Below are 22,670 nucleotides of genomic sequence, written 5' to 3'. Positions count from 1 at the left end.
GCAGTGAACAATCAGAAGAAGAAATCAAGAAAAAATTCTATTTAACTAGCAACTAAAAGAATCAAATATCTAGGAATAAATCTAACCAAAGATGTAAAGGACTTGTATATAGAAAACTATAAAATATTACTGAAAGAAATCAAAGAAGACCTGACCAAATGGAGGGACATTTCATGTTCATGAATTGGAAGACTAAAGATTGTAAAGATGTCAGTCCTACCCAAAGTGATTTATAGATTCAACACAATCTCAATCAAAATTCAAACAACTTTCTTTTCAGAAATGGAACAGCTAATCATCGAATTTTTGTGGAAGGGCATGGGTCCTCAAAAAGCTAAAGCCTTATTGAAAAGGAATAATGAAGTTGGAAGATTCAGTCTTCCCAATCTTAAATCTTATTACAACACCACAGTAATCAAAACATACTGGCACAAAGAAAAATATATAGACTGGTAGAATCTAATTGAGAGCTTGGAAATCAACCCTCACATGTATGACCAACTAATTTTTGACTAGGGGGCAAAGACCACTCAATTGGGAAAGAGTAATCTCTTCAACGATTATGTTGGGAAGACTGGATTTCCATTTGCAACAGAAAGAAGGAGGACCCCCTACCACACACCTTATACAAAAATCAAGTCAAAATGGATGAAAGACTTAAATATAAGAGCCAAGAACTATCAAACTCCTAGAAGAAAATGTAGGGAAGCATCTTCAGGACCTTAAGTTAGGCAATGGTTTCTTATACTTTACCCTCAAAACACAAGCAACGAAAGAAAAAATAGATAAATGGGAGTTCATCAAAATTTAAAACTTTTGTGCATCAAAGTACTTTATTATGAAAATAAAAAGACAGCCTACACAATGGGAGAAAATATTTGGGAACCACATATCTGATGAAGGTTTAATATCCAGAATATATAAAGAAATCCTTCAAATTAACAACAGAAAGACAAACAACCCAATTTAAAAAATGGACAAAAGTCTTGAACAGACATCTATCCAAAGAACATATACAAATGGCCAGAAAAGCACATGATAAGATACTCAGCATCATTAGCTATCAGGGAAATGCAAATCAAAATCACAATGAGGGAAACGGACGTGACTCAACTGATACAGCATCTTTCTACCATAGGAGGGTCCAGGGTTTGATCCCCAGGGCCTCCTGACGTGTGTGGTAAGCTGGCCCACGTGCAGAGCTGCTGTGTGCAAGGAGTGCCATGGAGTGCCATCCTACCCCAGCATAGGGGTGCCCCATGTGCAAGGAGTGTGCCCCGTAAGGAGAGCTGCCCTGCGTCAAAAAAGTGCAGCCCTCCCAGGAGTGGCGCCACATACACACAGAGCTGACGCAGCAAGATGACGCAACAAAAAAGAGACACAGTTTCCCAGTGCCACTGGATAATGCAAACGGACACAGAAGAACAGACAACAAATGGACACAGAGAGCAGACAATGGGGAGGAAGGGGAGAGAAATAAATAAAATAATGACAATGAGATACCATTTCACACCCATTAGAATTGCTGTTATTAAAAAAGAAAATAAAACAATAAAAATTTTAAAAAAGAACAGAAAATTACAGGTGATGGAGAGAATGCAGAGAATTAGGAATACTCTTTCATTGCTGGTGAAAATGAAAAACTATAACCGCCGTGGAAGAGAGTTTGGCGGTTCCCCAAAAAGTTAAGAATAGAATTAACATGACCTGCAATCCCACTACTAGGTATTGAAAGAATTGGAAGCAGGGACTCAAACAGATATTTACACACTGATGTTCATAGTGGCATTATTCACAATTGCCAGAAGATGGAAGCAACCCAAATGTCTATTAACCAATGGATAAATAAAATGTATACACAGTGGAATATTATTCATTGTAAAAAGGAATGAGATTCTTGTATATATGAAAACATGGATGAAACTTGAAGACATCTTGTTCAGCCAGACAGAAAAGGACAAATATTTTATGATCTCACTGATATGAATAAGCAAACTCATAGAATCAGAATCTAGAATACAGGTTACCAGGGGACAGGGTGGTAATAGGGAATGGGAAGTTAAGGCTGAAAATATATAGGCTTCCTATTTGGAACAATGGAAATGTCTTGGGACTGAGTAATGGTGATGGCTGCATCAACATTGGGAACATAATAACAGCACCTGAAATATATGTCTGAATGTGGTTAAAAAGGGGAAACATTAGATTGGATATATGGTAATAGAATAGACAAAATAAAAAATCCTTGGAACTGCACCATACAAACAGTGAACCCTAAGTTAAACCATGGACTGTAGTTAATAATACAGTTATAAAAATGTGCTTTCATCAGTGGTAACAAATGGACCACACCAATGGAAGGTGTTAATTATAGGGTGGTATATGAGAATTCTGTATTTTATGCAAGATTATTCTATTAACCCACAACTTCTCTAATTAAAAAAAAAAAGCTTTATTCCCTTAAAATACTCTGGTTACTGGAAGCCACATGTAAGATGACTCACCCAATAATTCTCTAGTCTTTAAGCCCAAAACCATTTTCTAATATATGGGTGTTCTGACGTTTTTGCAAATGTACTTTATGGTACCTAACCTTGAGGGATGGTTTCTGAATATTTCCTGACATTTCAATCTTGCATGAAAGATCATACGAGGAAGTGTCTTTGTGTAAAATTTTTCTAGTAGTAGTACTAAATTTTAACTGTCATAAATTAATTTCCAGCTTTGTTTTACATTTGTTTTCTTTCAATCCCTAGTTTAATTGCTTGTTAAATATCATTCTTTTGGACAGGGACTCTTTATTTTAGCTGTATCTGTGGGACATTTTGAGAGGTAAAAAATTCCATATGATGTAGCCATCATGAGTTCTGCATTATGGGTGTTGTTAAATGCCCTTTTCCAGTCAAGATCAATAACTTTCTGGGTTTTTACAGCTAATGCACCTTAACTCTGACTATCATGATGAGGCTGACACAGTTTTATTGAAAGTAATTTATCAAAGTCCCCATTAGATTGCTTTTTATTATCACAATGTTATAACCCATTCCCTGGGAGATACTTTCCAATTCATTCTCCTTGTCCTTTAAATATCCTTTTGTGGCAGTGGGATAAAGTACAGAATGCACATCCCTTAGTGGGACCTCTTTGCAAGCCTGAGATAACATCCTATTTATATTCATTCAGAAAATATTTCTTGAACACTTATTATGTGTTCAGACATTGCACCAGGATATACAGATGAAAAGACAGGGTCTTTGATCTCAAGGATTCTGTAGTCTAATGGGGAAGCAGATGTGTAAACTGATAAATGATGCCGTGTAGTAATTGTTATTAATGGCATTGGGTACCAGGGAAAAAAGAAAGCATTGAAAAATGCAAACAATTCTGCCTCATGAATTCATGGCTTCAAAGAGATAATTAGGCTGCATCTTGAAAGATGTCTAAGACTTTGCCAGGTGAATTTAGGGGACTTTGCATTCTAGGCAAAGGAAACTATGTGGAGAAACTCCAAGGAGTGCTCTGTTGTTGGGGGTGGGCAGAGGAATTCTTTTATGTGTGTGTGGTGTGCGCATTGTGTGTGTGTTTTTCAAGGAGGTATGGGGGGTTGAACCCAGGACCTTGTACATAGGAAGCAGGCGCTCAACAACTGAGCTATACCCACTTCCCAATGAGAGTTGGTTTTTTCATTTCTTTATTTTTAGGAGGTACTGGGGATCAAACCTGGGACCTCGTACATGGGAAGCAGTCGCTCAACCACCTGATCTACATCTGCTCCCCTCTTTAATCTATTTTGACTATGTGTTGGGAAGTGGTGAGAGGTAAGGTTTGACAGGTAGACAGGGGCCAGCCAATAAGACTCCCTGTTTGTAATAAACCCATAATATTGAAGGGCCTACCTGCTACTCAAGTGGAATTATTATAAATATTGCAGACCATGAAATGCCTTCTTTATTTTTTATGTATATCTCTGCCCCCCTGCTACCCCCCCCCCCCCCCCCCCCCGTTGTCTCCTCACTGTCTCCATTCCATTCCCTGTGCATTCTTCTGTGTCTGTTGTATTCTCATTAGGCTGCTCTGGGAACCCATCCTGGGACCTTCCCGGAGTGGGAGAGAGGTGATCATTTTCTGCGCCACCTCATCTCCCTAGTTCATTGCGTCTCTTATTGTCTCTTCTCTTTGTCTCTTTTTGCTGCGTCATCTTGCTGCATCAGCTCTCTGTGTGGGTGGCACCACTCCTGCGTGGGGGCAGCACTCCTTGCACGAGGGGGCATCCCTGCACTGGTCGACACTCCTTATGCAGGGTGGTACTCCCTGTGCGCGGCAGCACTCCACACGGGCCAGCTCGCCACATGGGCCAGGAGGCCCTAGGTATGGAACACTGGACCTCCCATATGGTAAGCAGAAGCTCTATCAGTGAACCACATTCACTTCCCATGAAATGCTTTCTAATTGCTGAACAGTAAAGAAAAGTCTGAGGACCATGCCTGCAAGATCTTCCTGGAAGTGTATTAACCTTCATGGAAGTCTAAAAGAAAAATAAAAAAATAAAAATAAAAACCTTTATGGATGCATTGTCTTAGAAAAGCCTAGTGGAATGTCAGCTGTAGATATATGTCATTTCTGGAGGTGATAGCATTGATTTTTGAGGACAACATGTTTTATGCTCTAGGAGGTCATCCTTATGAATATTTGATATCTACTCTTGGGGTTGCTCAGTGCTAAGGATGCATTAGCAGGTAGCTCCAACCACATCTCAGTACACTTTTCAGCAAACCTTTTCCTTCCAAATAAATCAGAAAGCTACCTTCTTTCTGCATTTGTTCATCTGATGTCACCATGGTATGTAGGTGGCAGCTTTTTCAGGCACAGTTGTCTATTAACTATTTGCTGCATGAGTCATTGTCTGTTTCTCTTCTACTTGAAAACTTTATCTTGAAATTATTGTCATGCAATTGGTGACTGCAATACTTTACTCATTATGTACATTGCAACTGGCTTTGTTATGTCAGTGGAATCTACCTGTGCCATAGAGAAGGAATACAATCAAATTTCTCTACATGATATTCCCCCACTGAAAAAGACACCACCATGCAAGAATTTGCATAAAACGTACATATGCTCTACATTTCAGTCATGCAATGTCTAACTTTTGTTTTTTTTTAAAAAGATTTATTTATTTCTCTCCCCTCCCCCTCACCCCGATTGTCTGTTCTCTGTGTCTATTTGCTGTGTCTTCTTTGTCCGCTTCTGTTGTTGTCAGTGGCACAGGAATCTGTGTCTCTTTTCTTGTTGCGTCATCTTGTTGTGTCAGCTCTCCGTGTGGGTGGTGCCATTCCTGGGCAGGCTGCACTTTCTTTCAGGCTGGGCGACTCTCCTTATGGGGCGCGCTCTTTGCGCGTGGAGCTCCCCTACGCGGGGACACCCCTGTGTGGCAGGGCACTCCTTGCGCGCATTAGCACTGCGCATGGGCCAGCTCCACATGCGTCAAGGAGGTCCGGGGTTTGAACCACGGACCTCCCATGTGGTAGACAGATGCCCTAACCACTGGGCCAAGTATGCCGCCCTAACTTTTGTAACTGTGCTCACTTAAAGCGGTTGTCTTTCTGTTTGAGCAATTGGCCAGGTTAAGTAGATAACTAACTTTGAAGTTCTGTATTGGCCCCTGGAGCTCAACATACCACATTGAAAAGGTAGGAACCAAGTCTGTGTAGAGTAGGATATCTTATAAAGTTCACCCACTTTTATCAAATTCTACTATTAAGGCCATATTCCTGTATTGGTTAATTTTTAAAATATTAATTAGCTACGATTGACATGTCTGTTAGAATGTATACTCCATGAGGGCAGGGTCTGCACCTGTTTGTTCGTTATCTTATTACCAAGACCTAGAACAGTGCTTGGTACTCATCAGGCATTCCATAAATATTTGTTTGAATGAATGAATTGATTTTGTCATCTATAAATCTTTTGTTTCTTATTAGAAGAAATCTTGTACAGGGTACTGGAATAATTGCTTGATTCTTAGAGAAACTACTCGTTTTCTGAAAAAACTTTTAAAATATGTTTTGAAGGTGGTAACAGTCAGGTCTTAAAAGCAGAAGGAATTCAATATAGGGAGTGGGTTATACAGGTAATGTAAGAGCTGAGACGCTAAATAGGCAATGGTGAGGCAACCCAGAGATTAGCTGTTATGTCCAAAGGAAAATGGAAGGTGCTGATGTCACCAGAGAACAGGGGAATGGATAGAGGAGCTGTCTGGTGGTAGCTGGAGCCCAGGCAGATTACGGGAGGTATCATTACCTGACTTCTCTCCTCCTGCCTCTGATCTCTGCTGTGACCCCCACCAGGTGAACCTATCAGAAGTCAGTTGGCAAGGGAGCCTGGGAAATGTAGTTCCCTCCCTGTGGTGCAGCATGGGCCAGGGTAGGATCTGAGAGCAAGGGTACTTACAAAAGAGTCCAAGATGTCATTCTTTCTCCTTATAAGCAAACAGTTGAATTATTTTGGGTAAGCACTAAGGTTTTTCAGGCAAATAAAACCTCATGTGCTACTGAAGGATCTTAGCTGTTACTGAAACAAATAAGTAGTTCCAGGAAGTAATGTAACAACTCAGTCATAGATTATAAATTAATGTTTGACTTGGCAGATTGGCTTCATTTGCATCTACATTAGATTGTCGACCACTGCCAGGAGCCATTTATTGTTTGGTTATTCAGAAAATGAGTTCTCACCCTGCCAATTCTGAGAAGCCTTAGGCCTGATGGATATACCTTGCCCCATCTACACCTGGATGACTTGAATCAGTAACACTAAGATGTACAAAGAGAATTTTGAAGGTTGCAGCCTTTAAACATGGTATGGTTAGTCTTTCCTTGATAGTTCAGGTAATTGTGGTGGGATAATTTTTCCTAAGCCACATACCATTTTAACTAGTCTTACTGGTTTTTTTTCTCACAACATAGATAGGTCTGCACTGGGTGAGGGAGGTACAATCACTGGATCTATTCTTTTCTACACTGGACCTGACAAGTAGGAACATTGTAAGGAACATTGCTGCTGCTCTCTTTAAACACAAACCTTCCCAACTTATTGCTACTAGTTTTCTTGATTATGAAAGTGTTTAATGAGTTACATAATACAAGTTCAACCCTTTCTGGAAGTGCTTTTTTTGTCAATCAGGTCACCTGTATTTAGGCCCTTGGCTACATTAATGGAATTCATGGAACTAGGCCAGCAGAGGTTTTCAGTGGAATGTGAGTATTTTGCTTTTAGGCTGTTATTTTCCATAGAAGCACAGATAAGGGACCCTCATTGTTTGAACAAAGTTACAAACTGCAAAAATTGCAGAGGTTTCATTGTTTTTCTCTTTTTTCTACAAATTAATTTCCTCTTGGCAGGTACTATTATATTTCATAGATGTAATTAAAGTGTAATTGGTATTTCAAAAGCATATCAAACTGTTTTCCAGAGTACCAGGTTTTTTTTTCAGTAAGTCTATTTCAATTTAAGAGGTACTTCTCTGCATTTTTAAAGCCTCATGTTTAATAAGTATGGTATTTTGCTACTGTATTTGACTCTTCCCTTTCCCAAACTTTTCTTTCCCGACCCTCTCTGGATCCCGTATTTCCTCACTGGCTTTGTGGATGCTGGTCCATTGAGGCTGAACTCCAAGTCCCTTCCTCATGGAAAACCTCAGAAATGAGCCAAATCTACCTGCATCTGTGGCCCTCCTTCAGTGTAAGCCTGCCCTGGTGGTTGTCTCCAGTTTGTCTAGTTCTCCGCCTGCCCCTCATGCTCCCTCACATGTGGCTGAAACTTACCCTGGAATTCTGCCCTTAACAACATGTTGCTGGGTAGTAATAGAATTTTATTATTGTTGCTTCTTTTTATTTCCAATAAATATTAATTCTCTGACAATTTTTGTTGACCATAGCTCTTCTTCCCCCCAGTTTGTATATTTCTTATGGGTATTCTGGTTTGCATTAAAAAAATTTTTTTTGAGGTACTAGGTTGGGGATTGAACCTGGGCTCTCATTTATGGGAAGCCGGAACTCAACCACTGAGCCGCATCAGCTCCCCTGAGTTGGTTTTTTTGTTTGTTTGCTTGTTGTTTGTTTCTAGGAGGCACTGGGAACTGAACCTAGGACCTCCCATGTGGAAGCAGGCACTCAATGGCTTGAGCCACATCCGCTCCCCCTGGTTTGCTTTTAATGAAGTGTAGAATACAGTTTATTTAAAGTGTAGTTTATATAGTACTGGATTTCACAAGACCACTTGGAGAATGCCTTGTTGATTTTATTTTTCACTTCAAATCACAGCTTTCAAAAAGAAATTTCTTAAACTGAAAGAATGAGAACCAGGTCTCCTAAGACTTTTTGTCATTTCTCCTTACTGAAAAACAAATGCGTAAACGTTCTCATTTTATGGTGTATTGAAAATAGGTAAGAAAAGTAAAAGGGAGAGGACCTACTGCCAGCTGTAGCTAAGTCCATCCTAGCATAGTGATTTGAGTAAATAGAGCACCTTTTCACTTCCTTTTTTCAAATAGGCTGTCTTTTGGAGCAGTTGCTGGTGACGGAAAGACCATAAATCCCCAAGATTCTACCCCACAGCTTGCATCTTTAGATGTGGGTTTGCATGTTAATTCTACAACTTTATTTCACTTTATTTGCCCGAAGTGCACACACAGTAAAATTTGCCATTTAACTTCCTCTTTTCTTGCCTGGTTGGAAGTCCCCGAATGTGTGGATTTAGAAATGAGTCCTTTAGTGTTTCTAGCTTTGAATTTAAAAATCTGTCTTAAGATGTACAGTTTAGATGATTGTTTTTGTTTTTATGCCTTCGGAAAGAATTTCTTAAAGAATTTCTCTGTGATCTGGTAACAGCTCATGCTGCTGTATAAAGCCTGGTAGGGGTGGGGGTGTCTTTTTGTTGATACTTTACCACTCCCCTTGCAACGACACAAACCCTCAGATGAGAAATAGGAAGGAAACTCCCTGTTCTTACCATGATGTGTGTGTGTGTGTGTGTTTCTTTCAAAATAGCTGTAAACAGCAGAGCTAATGGAAACCAATTTGAGAGTGACAGCTGATTTGAGAAAGAGAGAAGTAAAAGCTTCAGGCTATCGTGCTATGTGAAAAAGCGTTTTTACTGAAAGAATAGCTCTTTGGAACTGAGGTTGAGCTTTGTCTCTCTAAAGGTAGGCATAAGAAGTTTGGTTAGAGTAACTAACCAGATCAAGGACAAATTCAAAAATAGATCTTTTCTACAATGTACTGATGTATTAATGTTCCCACCTCATATACGATAGGAAGAAAGCTTCATTAAGTGCAGAATTGGAATCAGGAAGACTTCAACTCAGCTCTTTCTGAACACTCTGTCTTGGTTTTCAGCCTAGTCTGTGAACAGAAGTGGCCCGACACAAGTGACTTAAATCATGGGTCTGATATTATGGGCAGAGTAAAAATAGGACCCAATTCATTAGACTTCCTATGCATTTAAGAAAAAAAAAAGATTTGTTGCCATGGGAACAGACTCCCAGACCAATTCTTTTTTGTCTTGTGGGATTTTGGGGGGAGGGGGGGTAAGGGGAAGGGAGGTCATTAAATGAAGATTTCTTTAAAAAACAAAAAATAATTTTTTTCTGATTGTGAAAGTTAGCCATATTCATCATAAAATTCATTGAAAAGTATAAACAAGTATAATGATGCAGAAGATATTTCCTCATAATCCTTATCACCCATTTTTAAAAAATATTTTTATTGTCTTTTTTTTTTTGTAAAGATACATAGATTACATAAAATGTTACATTAAAAAATATGAGGTTCCCATATACCCCACTCCTCACCCCCCCACCCCCACTCCCCCCCACATCAACAACCTCTTTCATCAGTGTGGCACATTCATTGCATTTGATGAATACATTTAGGAGCACTGTTACACCTCATGGATTATAGTTTACATTGTAGTTTACACTCTTCTCCAGTTCATTTAGTGGGTTATGGCAGGATATATAATGTCCTGCATCTGTCCCTGCAATATCACTCAAGACAACTCCAAGTCCCAAAAATACCCCCATAGCACACCTCTTCTTCCCTCTCCCTGCCCTCAGCAACACCCATGGCCTCTGTCTCCACATCAATGATACAATTTCTTCCATTGCTAGAGTCACAATAATTCTATAGTAGAATACCAGTAAGTCCACTTTAATCCATATTTTATTCCTCCATCCTGAGATGGAAGAATATGGGATGGCAATGTCCACTCAACCTCTAAATTGAGAGGGGACTTAGATCCCATGTCGCTCATGGATGGGATTTTCCTGCTTACAGTTGTAGACACTCTCAGTTCCCTGGTGTGGTGGTTAACCATCCTTACCTCCCTGTTAGCGGACCTGCGTAAGTCCAACGAACCAGAGAGTAGGTGTTGCAACTCTGCTGAGGCTCAGGGCCCAAATGGCACATGGACAGTCCAGAGATTCAAGTCTCCTTAGCATACACCAACCTCAGTGCCAACCACAGGCTCAGTAAAAGTGACAGAAGAGGCACGTGTAGAGAGGTCACATCTGAGTCCAACTCCTTCACACTCAGGAGCACAAATTCCAGAATAGGGCCAACTGGCAAGGCACTGAACTCCAGAGCCATCTGCCATGACAGTAGGACCTGGGTGTCTCCATAGCCCTCAGGAGCACCTCTACCTGGGGTTTTATCTACTTTGGCTATCTCTGGGATCCTGCTGAGATGTGCATAAGCATGACCCCTCTGATGACCTCCCAACTCATTTTGAAGTCGCTTAGCCATATAAACTCATTTATCTTTACCATTTCTCCCTTTTATTCAAGGTCTTTTTCTAGTTGTATCACCAGCTCGTGCTTGGTAGTAATCCCTCAGCACTAGGGAGGCTCATACCTGGGAGTCATGTCCCATGCTGGGGGGAAGGTAATGCATTTACATGCTGAGTTTGACTTAGAGAGTGGCCACATTTGAGCAACATGGAGGCTCTCATGAGATAACTCTTAGGCACCCTGCAGCTCTAGACCTAGTTGAAATTTCAAGCACACAGGCTTATAAGCATAGTTATCAGTATCAAGGGCCCATAATTAGACCATCGTTCTTCACTAGTCTTTGCCATTGAACTTGGGGGATTGTTGCTGTTCCATTGGGCCATTTTTAATTGTGTTTTTGCCATATAATTTTGTCATTGTTGTTTTGCTTAATATTTATCATAATCATTTCCTGTTAAAAACAATGTTTCTATTATATTCCATTGTTTGAACATATTGTTATTTACTTTTGTCCAATTGTTGGACATTTTGGTTTTTAGTTTTTTGTTTCGTCTTCTTTTGTTTGTTTTTAAGATTTATTTATTTATTTCTCTTCCCCCCCCCACCCCACCCCGGTTATCTGTTCTCTGTGTCTATTTGCTGTGTCTTCTTCTTTGTCCACTTCTGTTGTTATCAGCGGCACAGAAATCTGTGTTTCTTTTTGTTGCGTTATTTTGTGTCAGCTCTCCGTGTGGGCGGTGCCATTCTTAGGCAGGCTGCACTTTCTTCCGCACTGGGCGGCTCTCCTCATGGGGCGCACTCCTTGCGCATGGGGCTCTCCTACACGGTGGGCACCCCTGCGTGGCATGGCACTCCTTGCGTGCATCAGCACTGCACATGGGTCAAGGAGGCCCGGGATTTGAACGGCAGACCTCCTGTGTGGTAGACAGATGCCCTAACCACTGGGCCAAGTCCGCTTCCCAGGTTTTTAGTTTTTCAGTGTTATAATATTGCAGTGTAAACTTTTGTGTTGTAGACTGATGAGGTTTGTGCTCAGATTTGAGAGTCCCTTGGGTTGAGCCCATGTAGAGATAGCCTTGCTGTAGGGCTATCATTCTGAACTGCTTTATTGCAGTGCATATCTGTTTGGGCAAGGAGTAGAGAGTTGGGGAGAGTTCCAGTTTGGCCATAAAATAAAGGGCTGCTTTACAGAGCATAATAACAGCAAGATGGGCCAGTGCTCCCACATCCTGTACCTGATGTTTAGAAATACTGTTGTCCCATTGATTAGCATCTTATATTGTTTATGCAGGCCTCCTCCATTTAAATTCAGTCTACTGAGAAGGTGGGTTAGAGGCCTAAATTTGTAGAAAGGGGATAGTAGTTTACTTTTTATTTTATTTATTATTTTTTATAAGGACTTTCCTTAGTATAATCCATGAGGACAGGGACCTTGTCTCATCTATCTCTGCATACCCAGTGCACAGTGTCTGGCACATATTGTCCATGTCCCATAATGATCAGTATTATTCTGTTAATAGGAACTCAGAACACATTATTTGGTGTTTGTTTGTTTGTTTTGACAGTTACTTAATACTATTACTTCATATATTAGAAGATCTGTGACAGTCTAGGAGGTTGGACAGGTGAATCTCATGGTTGCTTTGTGGTAATTGTTCCTTTGTGCCATTTAATTTGTGTACTTCTGGCATCTGTGTTGTTGTATCAAAAGCTTGAACCAGTCATGAAACCAGTGCTATGCCCTCTCAGTAGAAAGTTTTGGTGTAACACATCATCTTGGGAAAAATCTAGCGCGGGGTGTGAAACAGGAGGCTGAAATAGCAGTCCTTTAACCCTTTTGTGGTATGGGAGTAAATATTTAGACACTGTTCTCAGGTGCCATAGAAATTAATAATATCCTTCCTGCAATTTCAGAGGCTTTCCTCGTAGCCACTGTAATAGGTTTGTTGAATTTAAGGAACCTTAGTTTGACTCTTTTAGAAGCTGTGACTTTTTTCCTAGAGGCCTGCCTTGGGTTCCCCTGCATAATGTTCCCTTTGCAGGATCTTTTTCTATCCACACAGCTGGCCGACATCTCTGTCCATCTCCCTTGCTCCACACCTTTTGACATGCACTTCATTATAGCCAGTTCTGAAACAGACACTTCATATAGCAGGAAACACTTAGGTTTTGAAATATAATGGAGAATTTTTTTTTTTTAAGGCAGGTCTTTACCCTTTGTTTTACTCCTTTATGTCAGGGCTGTTTTGATGGCTAGCATTCAGCAAGCCACTAGGCTTACCATCCTGTACTTTGATCCCAGAATTCATTTCTATTCTGTGGTTTGTTTAGAAATGAAAGGTCACTAGCTTGTTTAGACATAGTTGTGATTTGATTAAACTGGCACTGATTTTTCAGTCTGTTTGCCATGGGTTGGAGCTCCTCATGTATCAGGAAGCTGCTGCAATCACTTTTGGGGAGAAGTTCACGAATTTGTGGTCTTTCAGAGTCTCATTTGTTGACTCAGGAGTTTTGTGTAAAGCCTTTGCCTGGGTAAAAGGCATGAGTTTTCCTTGAAACAGTTGAAGAACATTTTCTGCCTGGCCAGTTGTTCTTGAACTGTAGCATGTTACACTCTTCTCCCCTTCTGGGTTTCTTTTGAGGAAGGGGAGTAAAGGTAGGGGAGGGATGTGAGTGAGCCTTATGTACAGTCTTGGGCGTTGGGCTTCCCAGTAACAGAAAATGAATTGTTTGTGTAATGAAAAAGAAAACCTAAGGACTAGGATCTCAATTTGGTGACCAGTTATTGAACATCGACTATGTATAGTACACATTTGGGAGTTATAATGATTCTAATTCTATTCTAGCTGATGATTTCCTTTATATACGTTGGCAAATGACTTCCTAACCACCTATGGTACTTCGTTTCTCCAACTGTGCTTAGACTAGATGATGCCTAAGATGATTCTTAGAATTCTGCTCTCGAAATGTTTACCTGTTTGTTACAGAATAAGAGAAGAGTCTTTTCCACAAAATTGGTATATTCTTACACCGCAAAACTTCAAACTAAATAACTTAAAAATGGTTCCTCTAGAGAATCATCTCTTAACCTCTGCACTATTAACATTTGGGTATTTCTTTTTTGGGGGCACTGTCCTATACATTGCAGGATGTTTAGCAGCATCCCTGGCCTCTGCCCACTAAATGCCATTGTACTGCCCCACTCCAATTGTGACAACCAAAAATGTCTTCATACATTGCCATGGCCCAGAGCGCTTGTGGTGTGTAAGTGCCCAGTTTGAAATCACTGCTCCAGTGGTAGTCTTTGATCGTGGGCTCTTTTTAAGATCTACTTTTATATTATTCCTCTATTGCTTATTACCTTTTATGGCAGGATATATAATGGCCTGTATCTGTTGTTGCAATGTCATTCAGGACAATTCCAAGTCCCAAAACTTACTACCTTTTTAAATCAGCCAACATTTATTAAGTGCTTAATATGTGTAGCTGAATGTCAATACTAGATTATGAAGGAGTTTAGTTATAACATCAAGGTTTGAAATATCAGGGCTACATAGCAGACTTCGAAAGGATTGCATAACTATTAGCTCAGCAATCTCTCCCAGCATACCTACTCCCGCAACTTGCTGTTAGCTGTTGAGGTGGTGGTTGGAATTCATAAAAGCATTTACTTGTAAAGGCTGCCAGATCAGCAACATAGGAAGCCCTGGCCGTGAGTTGTAGATGAGGGCTGGGCCTTGTGCTTCCTGAATCCAGTTATGGTGCTGTCCCTTCAACTATCCAGGCAAAGAAATTAATCCTGTAGTTAATGGAGTATGAAGAGCAATTTCACTGGTTAATGACCATATTTACTTCTTTAGTTGCTTCTTTTAAATATATGTGACCCCCAACCAAGGGGGCAGGCTCACTTTTCATCTTCAGGGTTTTTCAGAGTTTGAGTGGATCTTAATTGTTGCAAAGAGGAAGTAAGGGTTCAACCTGCAGTAACCTGAAAGTGTAAAGAACTAAATGTCCCTGTGTGGGGAAGAGAATAACTTCTAGCGAATCAGGTTAGTATCTGTTAGCAAAAGTGGGTCATGAATGATAGGAAATCAGTTTAATTATAATGTCAAGTTTTGAAATATATGATCCACCTGGCAGACTTTTAAATGATTTCCTAGCTGTTAGCTCAGCAATCCCTCCCTACACACCTACTCCCCGCCCCCTGCCAAAACTTGCTCTTAGCCTTTGAGGTAGCTATTGAAATGTATTAGATCTCTTATGACATCTGATATCTGAACTTGTACATTTGCTATAAATGTCAGTTTTAGGGAGAATGACTTTGAATTTGCTCCAATGCCATCTTTCCCACAACTTTTTAAAATCCGTATTCTTTACTGGGTCAGGTGCAGAATGGTGCTGTTTGCTGATTGCGGTGGAGTGTGTCTTGTGAGCTTCCTTGCTGGGATACTCTGGGGTCCAAGGCTATGATTCCATCAGTTAAGCCTGTGTCAGTCCCTATCCCTGGGTCCTGGCAGGCTCTGTGTCCCATTCCAGCTGAGCCTTTGCTGGAGTAATTGCCCACACGGAGGCTTCAAGCCAAACAATTGTTTGTACTGAGATAGTCTCACTGTTTAGTCCTAATGAAATAATCTCCTTCCTGCCCCCAATGAAAGCAGCTATTTTTTGTTTCTCCTGCCCCTTTTCAGAAAAGCCGTGTCTCAGCCACCACTCTTCTCACTTATTCATAAATGCTTTAAGCAGGGTCTTTGTGTAGAGGAAATTGGCTAGAGCCAAATATCATGGGCTAATCAAGGGACAAGGAACATTATGGACACCTTTTTACCTAACTTTCTATGTAGGATTTTAAATTAGACGTGTGTGATTTTTCTGAGTATTAAGTGATTTAAACCTCAAATCCATGTAAGAAAATTACTTATATTAGGTTTTTAAAAAGTATATTAAATTAGGCCATTGTTACATAAGAGAGCTCACAAAAGGCAATGGCAACAAAAAGAAAATACAACAACAACAATAACGAAACAACCATAGATGAATGACACCAGATGGGCAACAAAGTGCTGTGGGAGTCAGAAAGGAGAAGGTGGGTGGGGCAAGATTTTCACCAAAAGATGTCCCACAAATAGAATAGTCCACAAAAGCTATTTGCAAAGATTTTAAGTTGATCAGGAAAGTGTAAGCAGTTGTTTTCCTTACTGGTCTAGACTTAGAACCCCAGAACTATGAATTCAAGAGGAAAATCTAGATGTGGTGACCTGGTAGCCCCAAGTCTCTCCTGCTTCGCTGTCTTGCTTTGGGTTGCTTCATCTGGATTGTGGATGCTTTCTGCTCACTGCTGCTACCTCTCCTCTAAAGCTCTGGCTCATGTATGGACACAAATCACTTCCTTTAATTCTTTCCCCTTTGGCCCTGTTGAGACCATTAAGAACTTTGAGTACGGGGGGGGGGGGGGGGGTGGGGGACAAAAAAGGGAAGTTTCATATATCACAAAATATAAAAAAACTAAAAAATAGGCACCCTTTCAAGATTTAGGTTGCTGATTCTACCTTAGCTTGTTCCCAGTCCCTGTTCCATTTCATAATCCTGAGGTCTCTGTGCCCTAGCTTTTTTAGGGCCAATGAAGCTTCTTAGTCACCTACTTTATTTCTTTTTTTCTCCGTACCTTGCTTTTCTCCATGTAAAAGGTGCCATTTAATGACCCAGCACCCTGGAACTTATCCCTACAGATCTAGACCTATAGAGGTAAAAGCCAAACCCAACTTCTTATCCTGCTGCCCACTTAGGGCTCTTTACTCATTTCTCAGGTAGAAGTATAGGCCTTTTCCCAGGGTTATTGGCCTGAGACCTCATCCTCCTGGGTCTCTTCATGGGTAACATTTAACATCTGAATACCTACTATAACTGTATCCATGCTATTTATTTTAAGGGAAAACCTTTATTTTGACTATAAATATAAATATATATTAACTATAAATTTTAGAAATGTTTAAACAGCAAGCATATTCTAAAAATAACAGAGGTTAAAAAGAAATTAAAGTTCAAGAAACAAAATGTCAGTTCCCCTAAATTAATCTCCAAATTTAGGGCAAAACTAATAGAAATATTACCAAGTTTAGCTGGGAGTGTTATTGTCATTTGTTTTTTTTTGTGCTGATTTTAAAATCAACCAAAATTTATTGAGGTCAATTTTAAGTTATTTTTATAGTAAGAGCTAATCATTTCACAATATGTAGCTCATTGCCCTAATAACAGTTCCTTGCATATACAAATGGACTTTATTGTGTCAAATAACTCCACCTGGTCATATCAAACTTCATTTAATGTCAAGTAATGGTGGATCTTTTACTTAAATCAAAAAACAATACACTATCCAATTCTAGAGGTCAAATGAAGTGGAATCATGTATTCATAAGATTTTTTTATTTTTATTTTTAAATTTTAATTAATTAATCTCCCCTTCCCTGTCTACCCCCCCACCCAGTTGTCTGCTTTCTGCGCCCATTCGCTGTGTGTTCTTCTGTGTCCGCGTCTATTCTTGTCAGCGGCACTCAGAATCTGTGTCTCATTTTGCTGCGTCAGCTCTCCGTGTGTGCAGTGCCATTCCTGGGCAGGCTGCACTTTATTCACGCTGGGTGGCTCTCCTTATGGGGACGCACTCCTTGCATGTGAGGCTCCCCTACACGGGGGACACCCCTACGTGGGGGCACCCCTGCGTGGCATGGCACTCCTGCACGCATCAGCACTGCGCATGGGCCACCTCCACACGGGACAAGGAGGCCCGGAGTTTGAACCGCGGACCTCCCATGTGGTAGACGGACGCCCTAACCACTGGGCCAAAGTCCGTTTCCCTGCTTTACTGTTCTTCTTCAGGAAGGTCTTCTGTGTATTCGAGTGAAGGGGTGGACCTCTTCTATTTTTATTGTGTTGCCATACTCAATGTTTGTAACATCAAAGGACTAGCTTCCACTGGAGGTGATGCAAAAGGCTTCTTCAGCTTGTATAATCAATCTAATCTTCTCACTGACTTCACACTATTCTTCCATCCAGGCAGAAAATTTTTGGCTAGCTCTTTTTTCCTCCTTAAAGTATGTCAGCTCTTTACTATAACAACAATACTAGCAAAACATACCAGAATCTCCTGGGAAAAGCACAAGAGACTTGGGCCTTGTCTTAGACTCTCAGACCATACCACTAGAGCACCACTACACAGCTGCTCCAGGTCACCTGGAAAGACATTTCTGTGGCAGTCACAAAGTCCTCCAGGGCTCCAAAGGGCACCACAGCTCTGCCTCTGGTTGTCAGTATCCTGTGGGCTGCAACTGATCGATTGGAACCCTGTGGAATGTTCCACCTCTAACCCAAACAAGTGCCAGGGAACCAGAACAGACCATCAGTGAGGCTGTGGGAGACAGGCAGCCAGGTTCTATAAAAGCAGTGCTCTCTAATTTTTGCTCAGCTCACAGCACAAATGGAAAGTGATATTATTTGTGCATTGCATTTAGGAAAGTGGAAACAGCTGACTGCAGCCAGAGACAAGCCCGGAACTTGGGCCCCAACTGTCTTATAGCAAACCTAGGAGGATCAAAGCAGTCCCATGCCATAATCCCTTCTCTGCATGTAAGCATGTCAGAACATAATTGATGGTACATGCTACACTAGAGAACTCAAGTGTCTACGTTCTGTGTGAGGCTTATTTTACTGATTTAAAGTTTTCTTCTGTAGCATTGAAGACTGATCTGGCCTACCAAGGTGACAAGGATAGCCCTTCTGAAAGCTCTTTGTTTTGTGTTTGGACAGTGCAAGTAAGGAGCCAAGGTCTGGAAGGCTTACCAAAAGTATAAATTTAAGAAACCTGGATTGCAATCACAAGAACTCAGGAGAAATCACTGAGCAACTGGCAGTGTCTTAAAATTTCATGGATTTTTAGTGAAGTTAGTTTGTCCTTGTTCAGTCTGAGGGTTCCTGAATGGGGCAGACTCTCTTCCAGTGGCGCCTCAGTGACCCAGGCCTTCCATCATATGGCCCTGCCATCTTCAGCACATGCCTCCCAAGGTTGCCCTGGTCTTCACAATTGTAGTTTCCTCTGTGGAGGGAGAAGGTCCTTCTTTCAGCTGAGTTTGCCACCTTTGCACATTTCACTCTCCTGGTATCTCTCTGGCAGATTCAGACTTGGAGGAGCCTCCTTAGCTGTCACCCAGGACTCTACCATGAATGGTCGTCCCCAGGACCTTTACCTGCAAGGCAAATGAGAGAACCACCAGCAGAGGCAGTTCTGAGGGGTGCCAGGGCTCAGGCCACAGGTCCCTCTATAGATGTGAATAGAGGCTCCTACCTGACTCGGTGTTGAGGGGAGGAGGTGGCAAATTCCTAATTAAGTGAGCATTGTTTCTTTGTTTATAATTCATTTATTTATTTTTAAAAGGAAATGGCTGCTTAAACATTTATGACCTGTTTCTGAAAGAATGAAGACATTGTGGTAGGGCAATAGAGGGAGAGAAGTTGGAGAGGATTTTCGTTTGTATTTTAAGTTGCAAGTTACAGAAATACAAATGGAAGTAGCTGCAGCCAAATTGGGGGTTTAAGGTAAGGCTATTGAGGTAGCCCACAGGATGGCAGAGCTGCAGCAGTCAGGGCATCCCCCACGAAACCTTGGGTCCCATTCCTGTGTCAGAAAAAGGCCTTTGGGTATCTGAGGGTAAGTTTCTCTGAGCGATGGAACATGGCAGCTGGCATCTGTACACACTTTTAAGAGGAAATGATGGCATTCCTGGTGTAAAGAAGTGAGAAGAGGAGTAGTAAGAATTTATTCTAGAAAGGTCCAGATCATTTCGTCCACACTTTAAAAATTTGGAGTTCAGTTGATGTTAGAGAGGCCAGTTACATGTCTTGAGTGGGACAATGACCTCAACAGAGCATACCTTGGCAGAAAGTCCTTTCCAGGGCCTACAAAAAGTCCAAACTAGGATACCATCTTTTCCCTCCTGAAGTCTTCTGGGGGTAGAGTTGAGTAATAAAGGTAAGGGTTGGTTGATTTGATAGTTCTTTGTTCTCAGAAATATCACCTAAGTACACGCTAGTTAGCATACACTGCTGGGATAGACAAAAAGGAAGCCTTATAGACTAACCTACAGTATATCCTTATCCACTAATAATAAACTAGGGAAATAGTATTAGTGGTGAGCTAAATTTACTGAAAGTTAATTGTCCTTCTTTCAATAACTTCAGAGTAGTTTAATGAATTTTAGAGGTAGAGTTACTATCTTTTATAAGTAGAGTAGATTTTAGAAATAACCTAATCCAGGTAAGGAAATTGACTCAGAGAAGTGAATTGACTTGCCTGAAGTCACATAGCTATTAGTGGTACATCTTAGATAACCAATATCTTTAGCTTTTTGGATTGCAGGGGCCAGGCAAATGACAGGAGATACGCAAAAGCATGTTACTGGATTAGTTCAGAGCAAGTATTGGTTTTCCTAGGACTTAAAGGAAATGAACAGCAATAAATAGAGGAGCTGGGCAAAGCTGCAGCACCCAGCTGTGCACACATGCCCTGTTTTGACCTCTGACCCTTTCGCTGTTTTCCCTTCTGTAGACTTTTTCAGCTTGTTTAATTTTGTGGTCCTTCCTTGTCCAGGACTGAGCAAAGTAAAGGAAGATCCATTGACTGTTAACTTAGCTAACACTATAGTGTCTGTGTTTATTTCCAAGTGTTACAGGCATTAAAATGTCTTTACAGAAAAAGCCATTTGGAATTAACTTCTGAAATGGGTATAGGTGTTGATTGATTGATCCTTTCACCAGTGAATGTGTAGCAGGGTTCTACTTCACTAGTCTGTCTTAGCTTCTCAGATGCTAAAACAAATACCATATAGTAGGTTAGCTTAAACAATGGGAGTTTATTGCCTCAGTGTTTTGAGACTAGAAGTCCAAAACCCAGGTGTCAGTTATGCTGCTTCACCACCCACATCCCCACCTGCCCACTATCATCCCCCCACCCCATCCTACCACCAAGATGATTGGCCTTCTGGGGCTGGCTGCTGGCAATCCTTGGGCCCTTCACTTTTCTGTCACAGGGCAATGCACATAGCAGCAGCATCTTTCTTCTCTGGATTTAGTTGATTTTTGGCTTCTTCCTCTGGCTTTCTTGCTCTGTCTGAATTTTATTCCAGTAAAGTGGATTAAAGCCCAAACTTATTCAGTTGGCCACACCTTAACTAAAAATTACATTTTCAAAAGGTCCTATCTATAATGGGTTCACACCCACAGGAATGGGATATATTATTCAGCCTACCACACTTCCTTTTTCTGGGTACCTGGTAGGAGGATAATGTTGCTTTGCTTCATCTCCATTGGTGTGGCCACAGTCTGATTGCTGTGTCTGTTATATCATTCATCTTCTGGATTAAGTTGGCGCAATAGGCTTATTTTGTTTGAGTATGAGTGGTTGCTCTCTTTTGTTAGAATCTCTAAACCACCATCTTCAAATCATATAAATATGGGCGAAGTATAGAACCAGCACCAGGAGGTAGAAGTGGTAAGAAGACAGATTATTGATGCTTAGAGTACAGAAGGGATCTCTAATAATCAAGGCAATCTGATGGAAGAACTGGCTGTCTTTTGAAATGGTATATAATTGACTTAAAGCTGGTGGTTTCAGGTGGTCACTGTAAAAGGGGCTCCTGTATTCAGTGAGAGGTTGGACGCAATGCCTTATCTTAAACTCTTCGGTATAGTATTTAATTCTCTAATTTCAGAAGTGTTTCAGTTTGCTTTGTTTCAAACACTTAAAAAGCTTAATTTCTGCTGTGTTTTAAAATATGTGCTCTTTTAAGACAAACGGAAACAAGATTCTTGCAATATTGACCGGATGGAAATGGACTTCTCTTGCAAAGATTTCTGAGAGCAGGGGTTGATTGAGTAAGCCCTTATTTTGGTATCATGGTTCCTTAAAATGTTTGTACTTTCAAAAGTTCAAAGTTTTTATTTATTACTGACTTAGAATAGGGAAGTGGGTGGTTTCTTGTTTGTATAAATTAAAATTGATTGGTAAACATACCTCCCAGCGATCCTACTTAATTTCTCCAGGATGGTGCTATGTTTCCACCTATTATTCTCTGTAGTGGATCAAGAGATAGAGAGAGAAAATGAGTGGAACTGAGGTAACTGGAATTAGAATTGTTTTTAAAACAAATCCTTATCTTTCACTTTGACTCCCAAATTTAATGTCTGAGTTAATGAAGGGTTAGAGTTTGTTGACTTAGGTTCTTCCTTAGGTATCTATCACATTTAATCCAGTTTTTAGTGTGAGACTCCATGAACTGAATGTGATTCCATTGTTAGGTTCATGAAGACCTAGCATTAAAAAAAAAAAAAAAAGACCTAGCATTTTCATAAATTGATTACCCCTTTTTGAATTTTCAGAGCCATTGAATGTTAAGCAGGGAAGGGACCTAAAATCACCTGCTAATCATTGAATAGAACTGTAGTAGTCTAACTGTAGTAGTCCAAGGGCCAGGTTCATCAGCTCACTCACCCTCTAAGTGTGGAGCATTTCTCAGCCATCCCTGAGAGCACCTGTTTGAACACCAATACTTACTTACTGGGATTTTACTATTTCTGGATATACTGCATTTGTTTTCACACAACCTTAATTGTTAGAAAATTCTTCTCTAGAGTGTGCTACAATCAGCTTCTACTCATTGGTGCTAGTTCTGCCTTTAGAGTCCCACCAAAGTAACCTAATTCCTTTTCTGTGTGAAAGCTTAGCCTTTTAGTGTTAAAAACTTCTCTTCATTTTGCAAAGCAGAAAAAATTTATATACTTCTATTATGTTGCTTATTGATGAATTCATTTAATAAATATTATGTCTCTATCTTCTATTTGCTAG

General features: G+C 40.6%; 1 protein-coding gene across 2 annotated transcripts in view; it reads left to right on the top strand.

The window, feature by feature from the left end:
* SMAP2 (small ArfGAP2) overlaps positions 1 to 22,670 on the top strand; it is a 57,642-nt gene that overhangs the window by 5,225 nt on the left and 29,747 nt on the right. The window contains exon 2 of one of the 2 annotated variants that reach the window (XM_058303817.2): positions 4,212 to 4,394. The exons of the other annotated variant lie outside the window; for it this stretch is intronic. Within the exon in view, the coding sequence (XP_058159800.1) occupies positions 4,295 to 4,394 (100 nt within the window). The 5' untranslated portion in view covers positions 4,212 to 4,294. The remainder of the gene's footprint in view (positions 1 to 4,211; positions 4,395 to 22,670) is intronic. 2 annotated transcript variants of the gene reach the window in all.

Source organism: Dasypus novemcinctus, chromosome 9, assembly GCF_030445035.2.
Source record: "Dasypus novemcinctus isolate mDasNov1 chromosome 9, mDasNov1.1.hap2, whole genome shotgun sequence".
Lineage (NCBI taxonomy): Eukaryota > Metazoa > Chordata > Mammalia > Cingulata > Dasypodidae > Dasypus > Dasypus novemcinctus.
The sequence above is the reverse complement of the archived record's forward strand: the minus strand, read 5'-3'. Positions and strand labels throughout refer to the sequence as shown.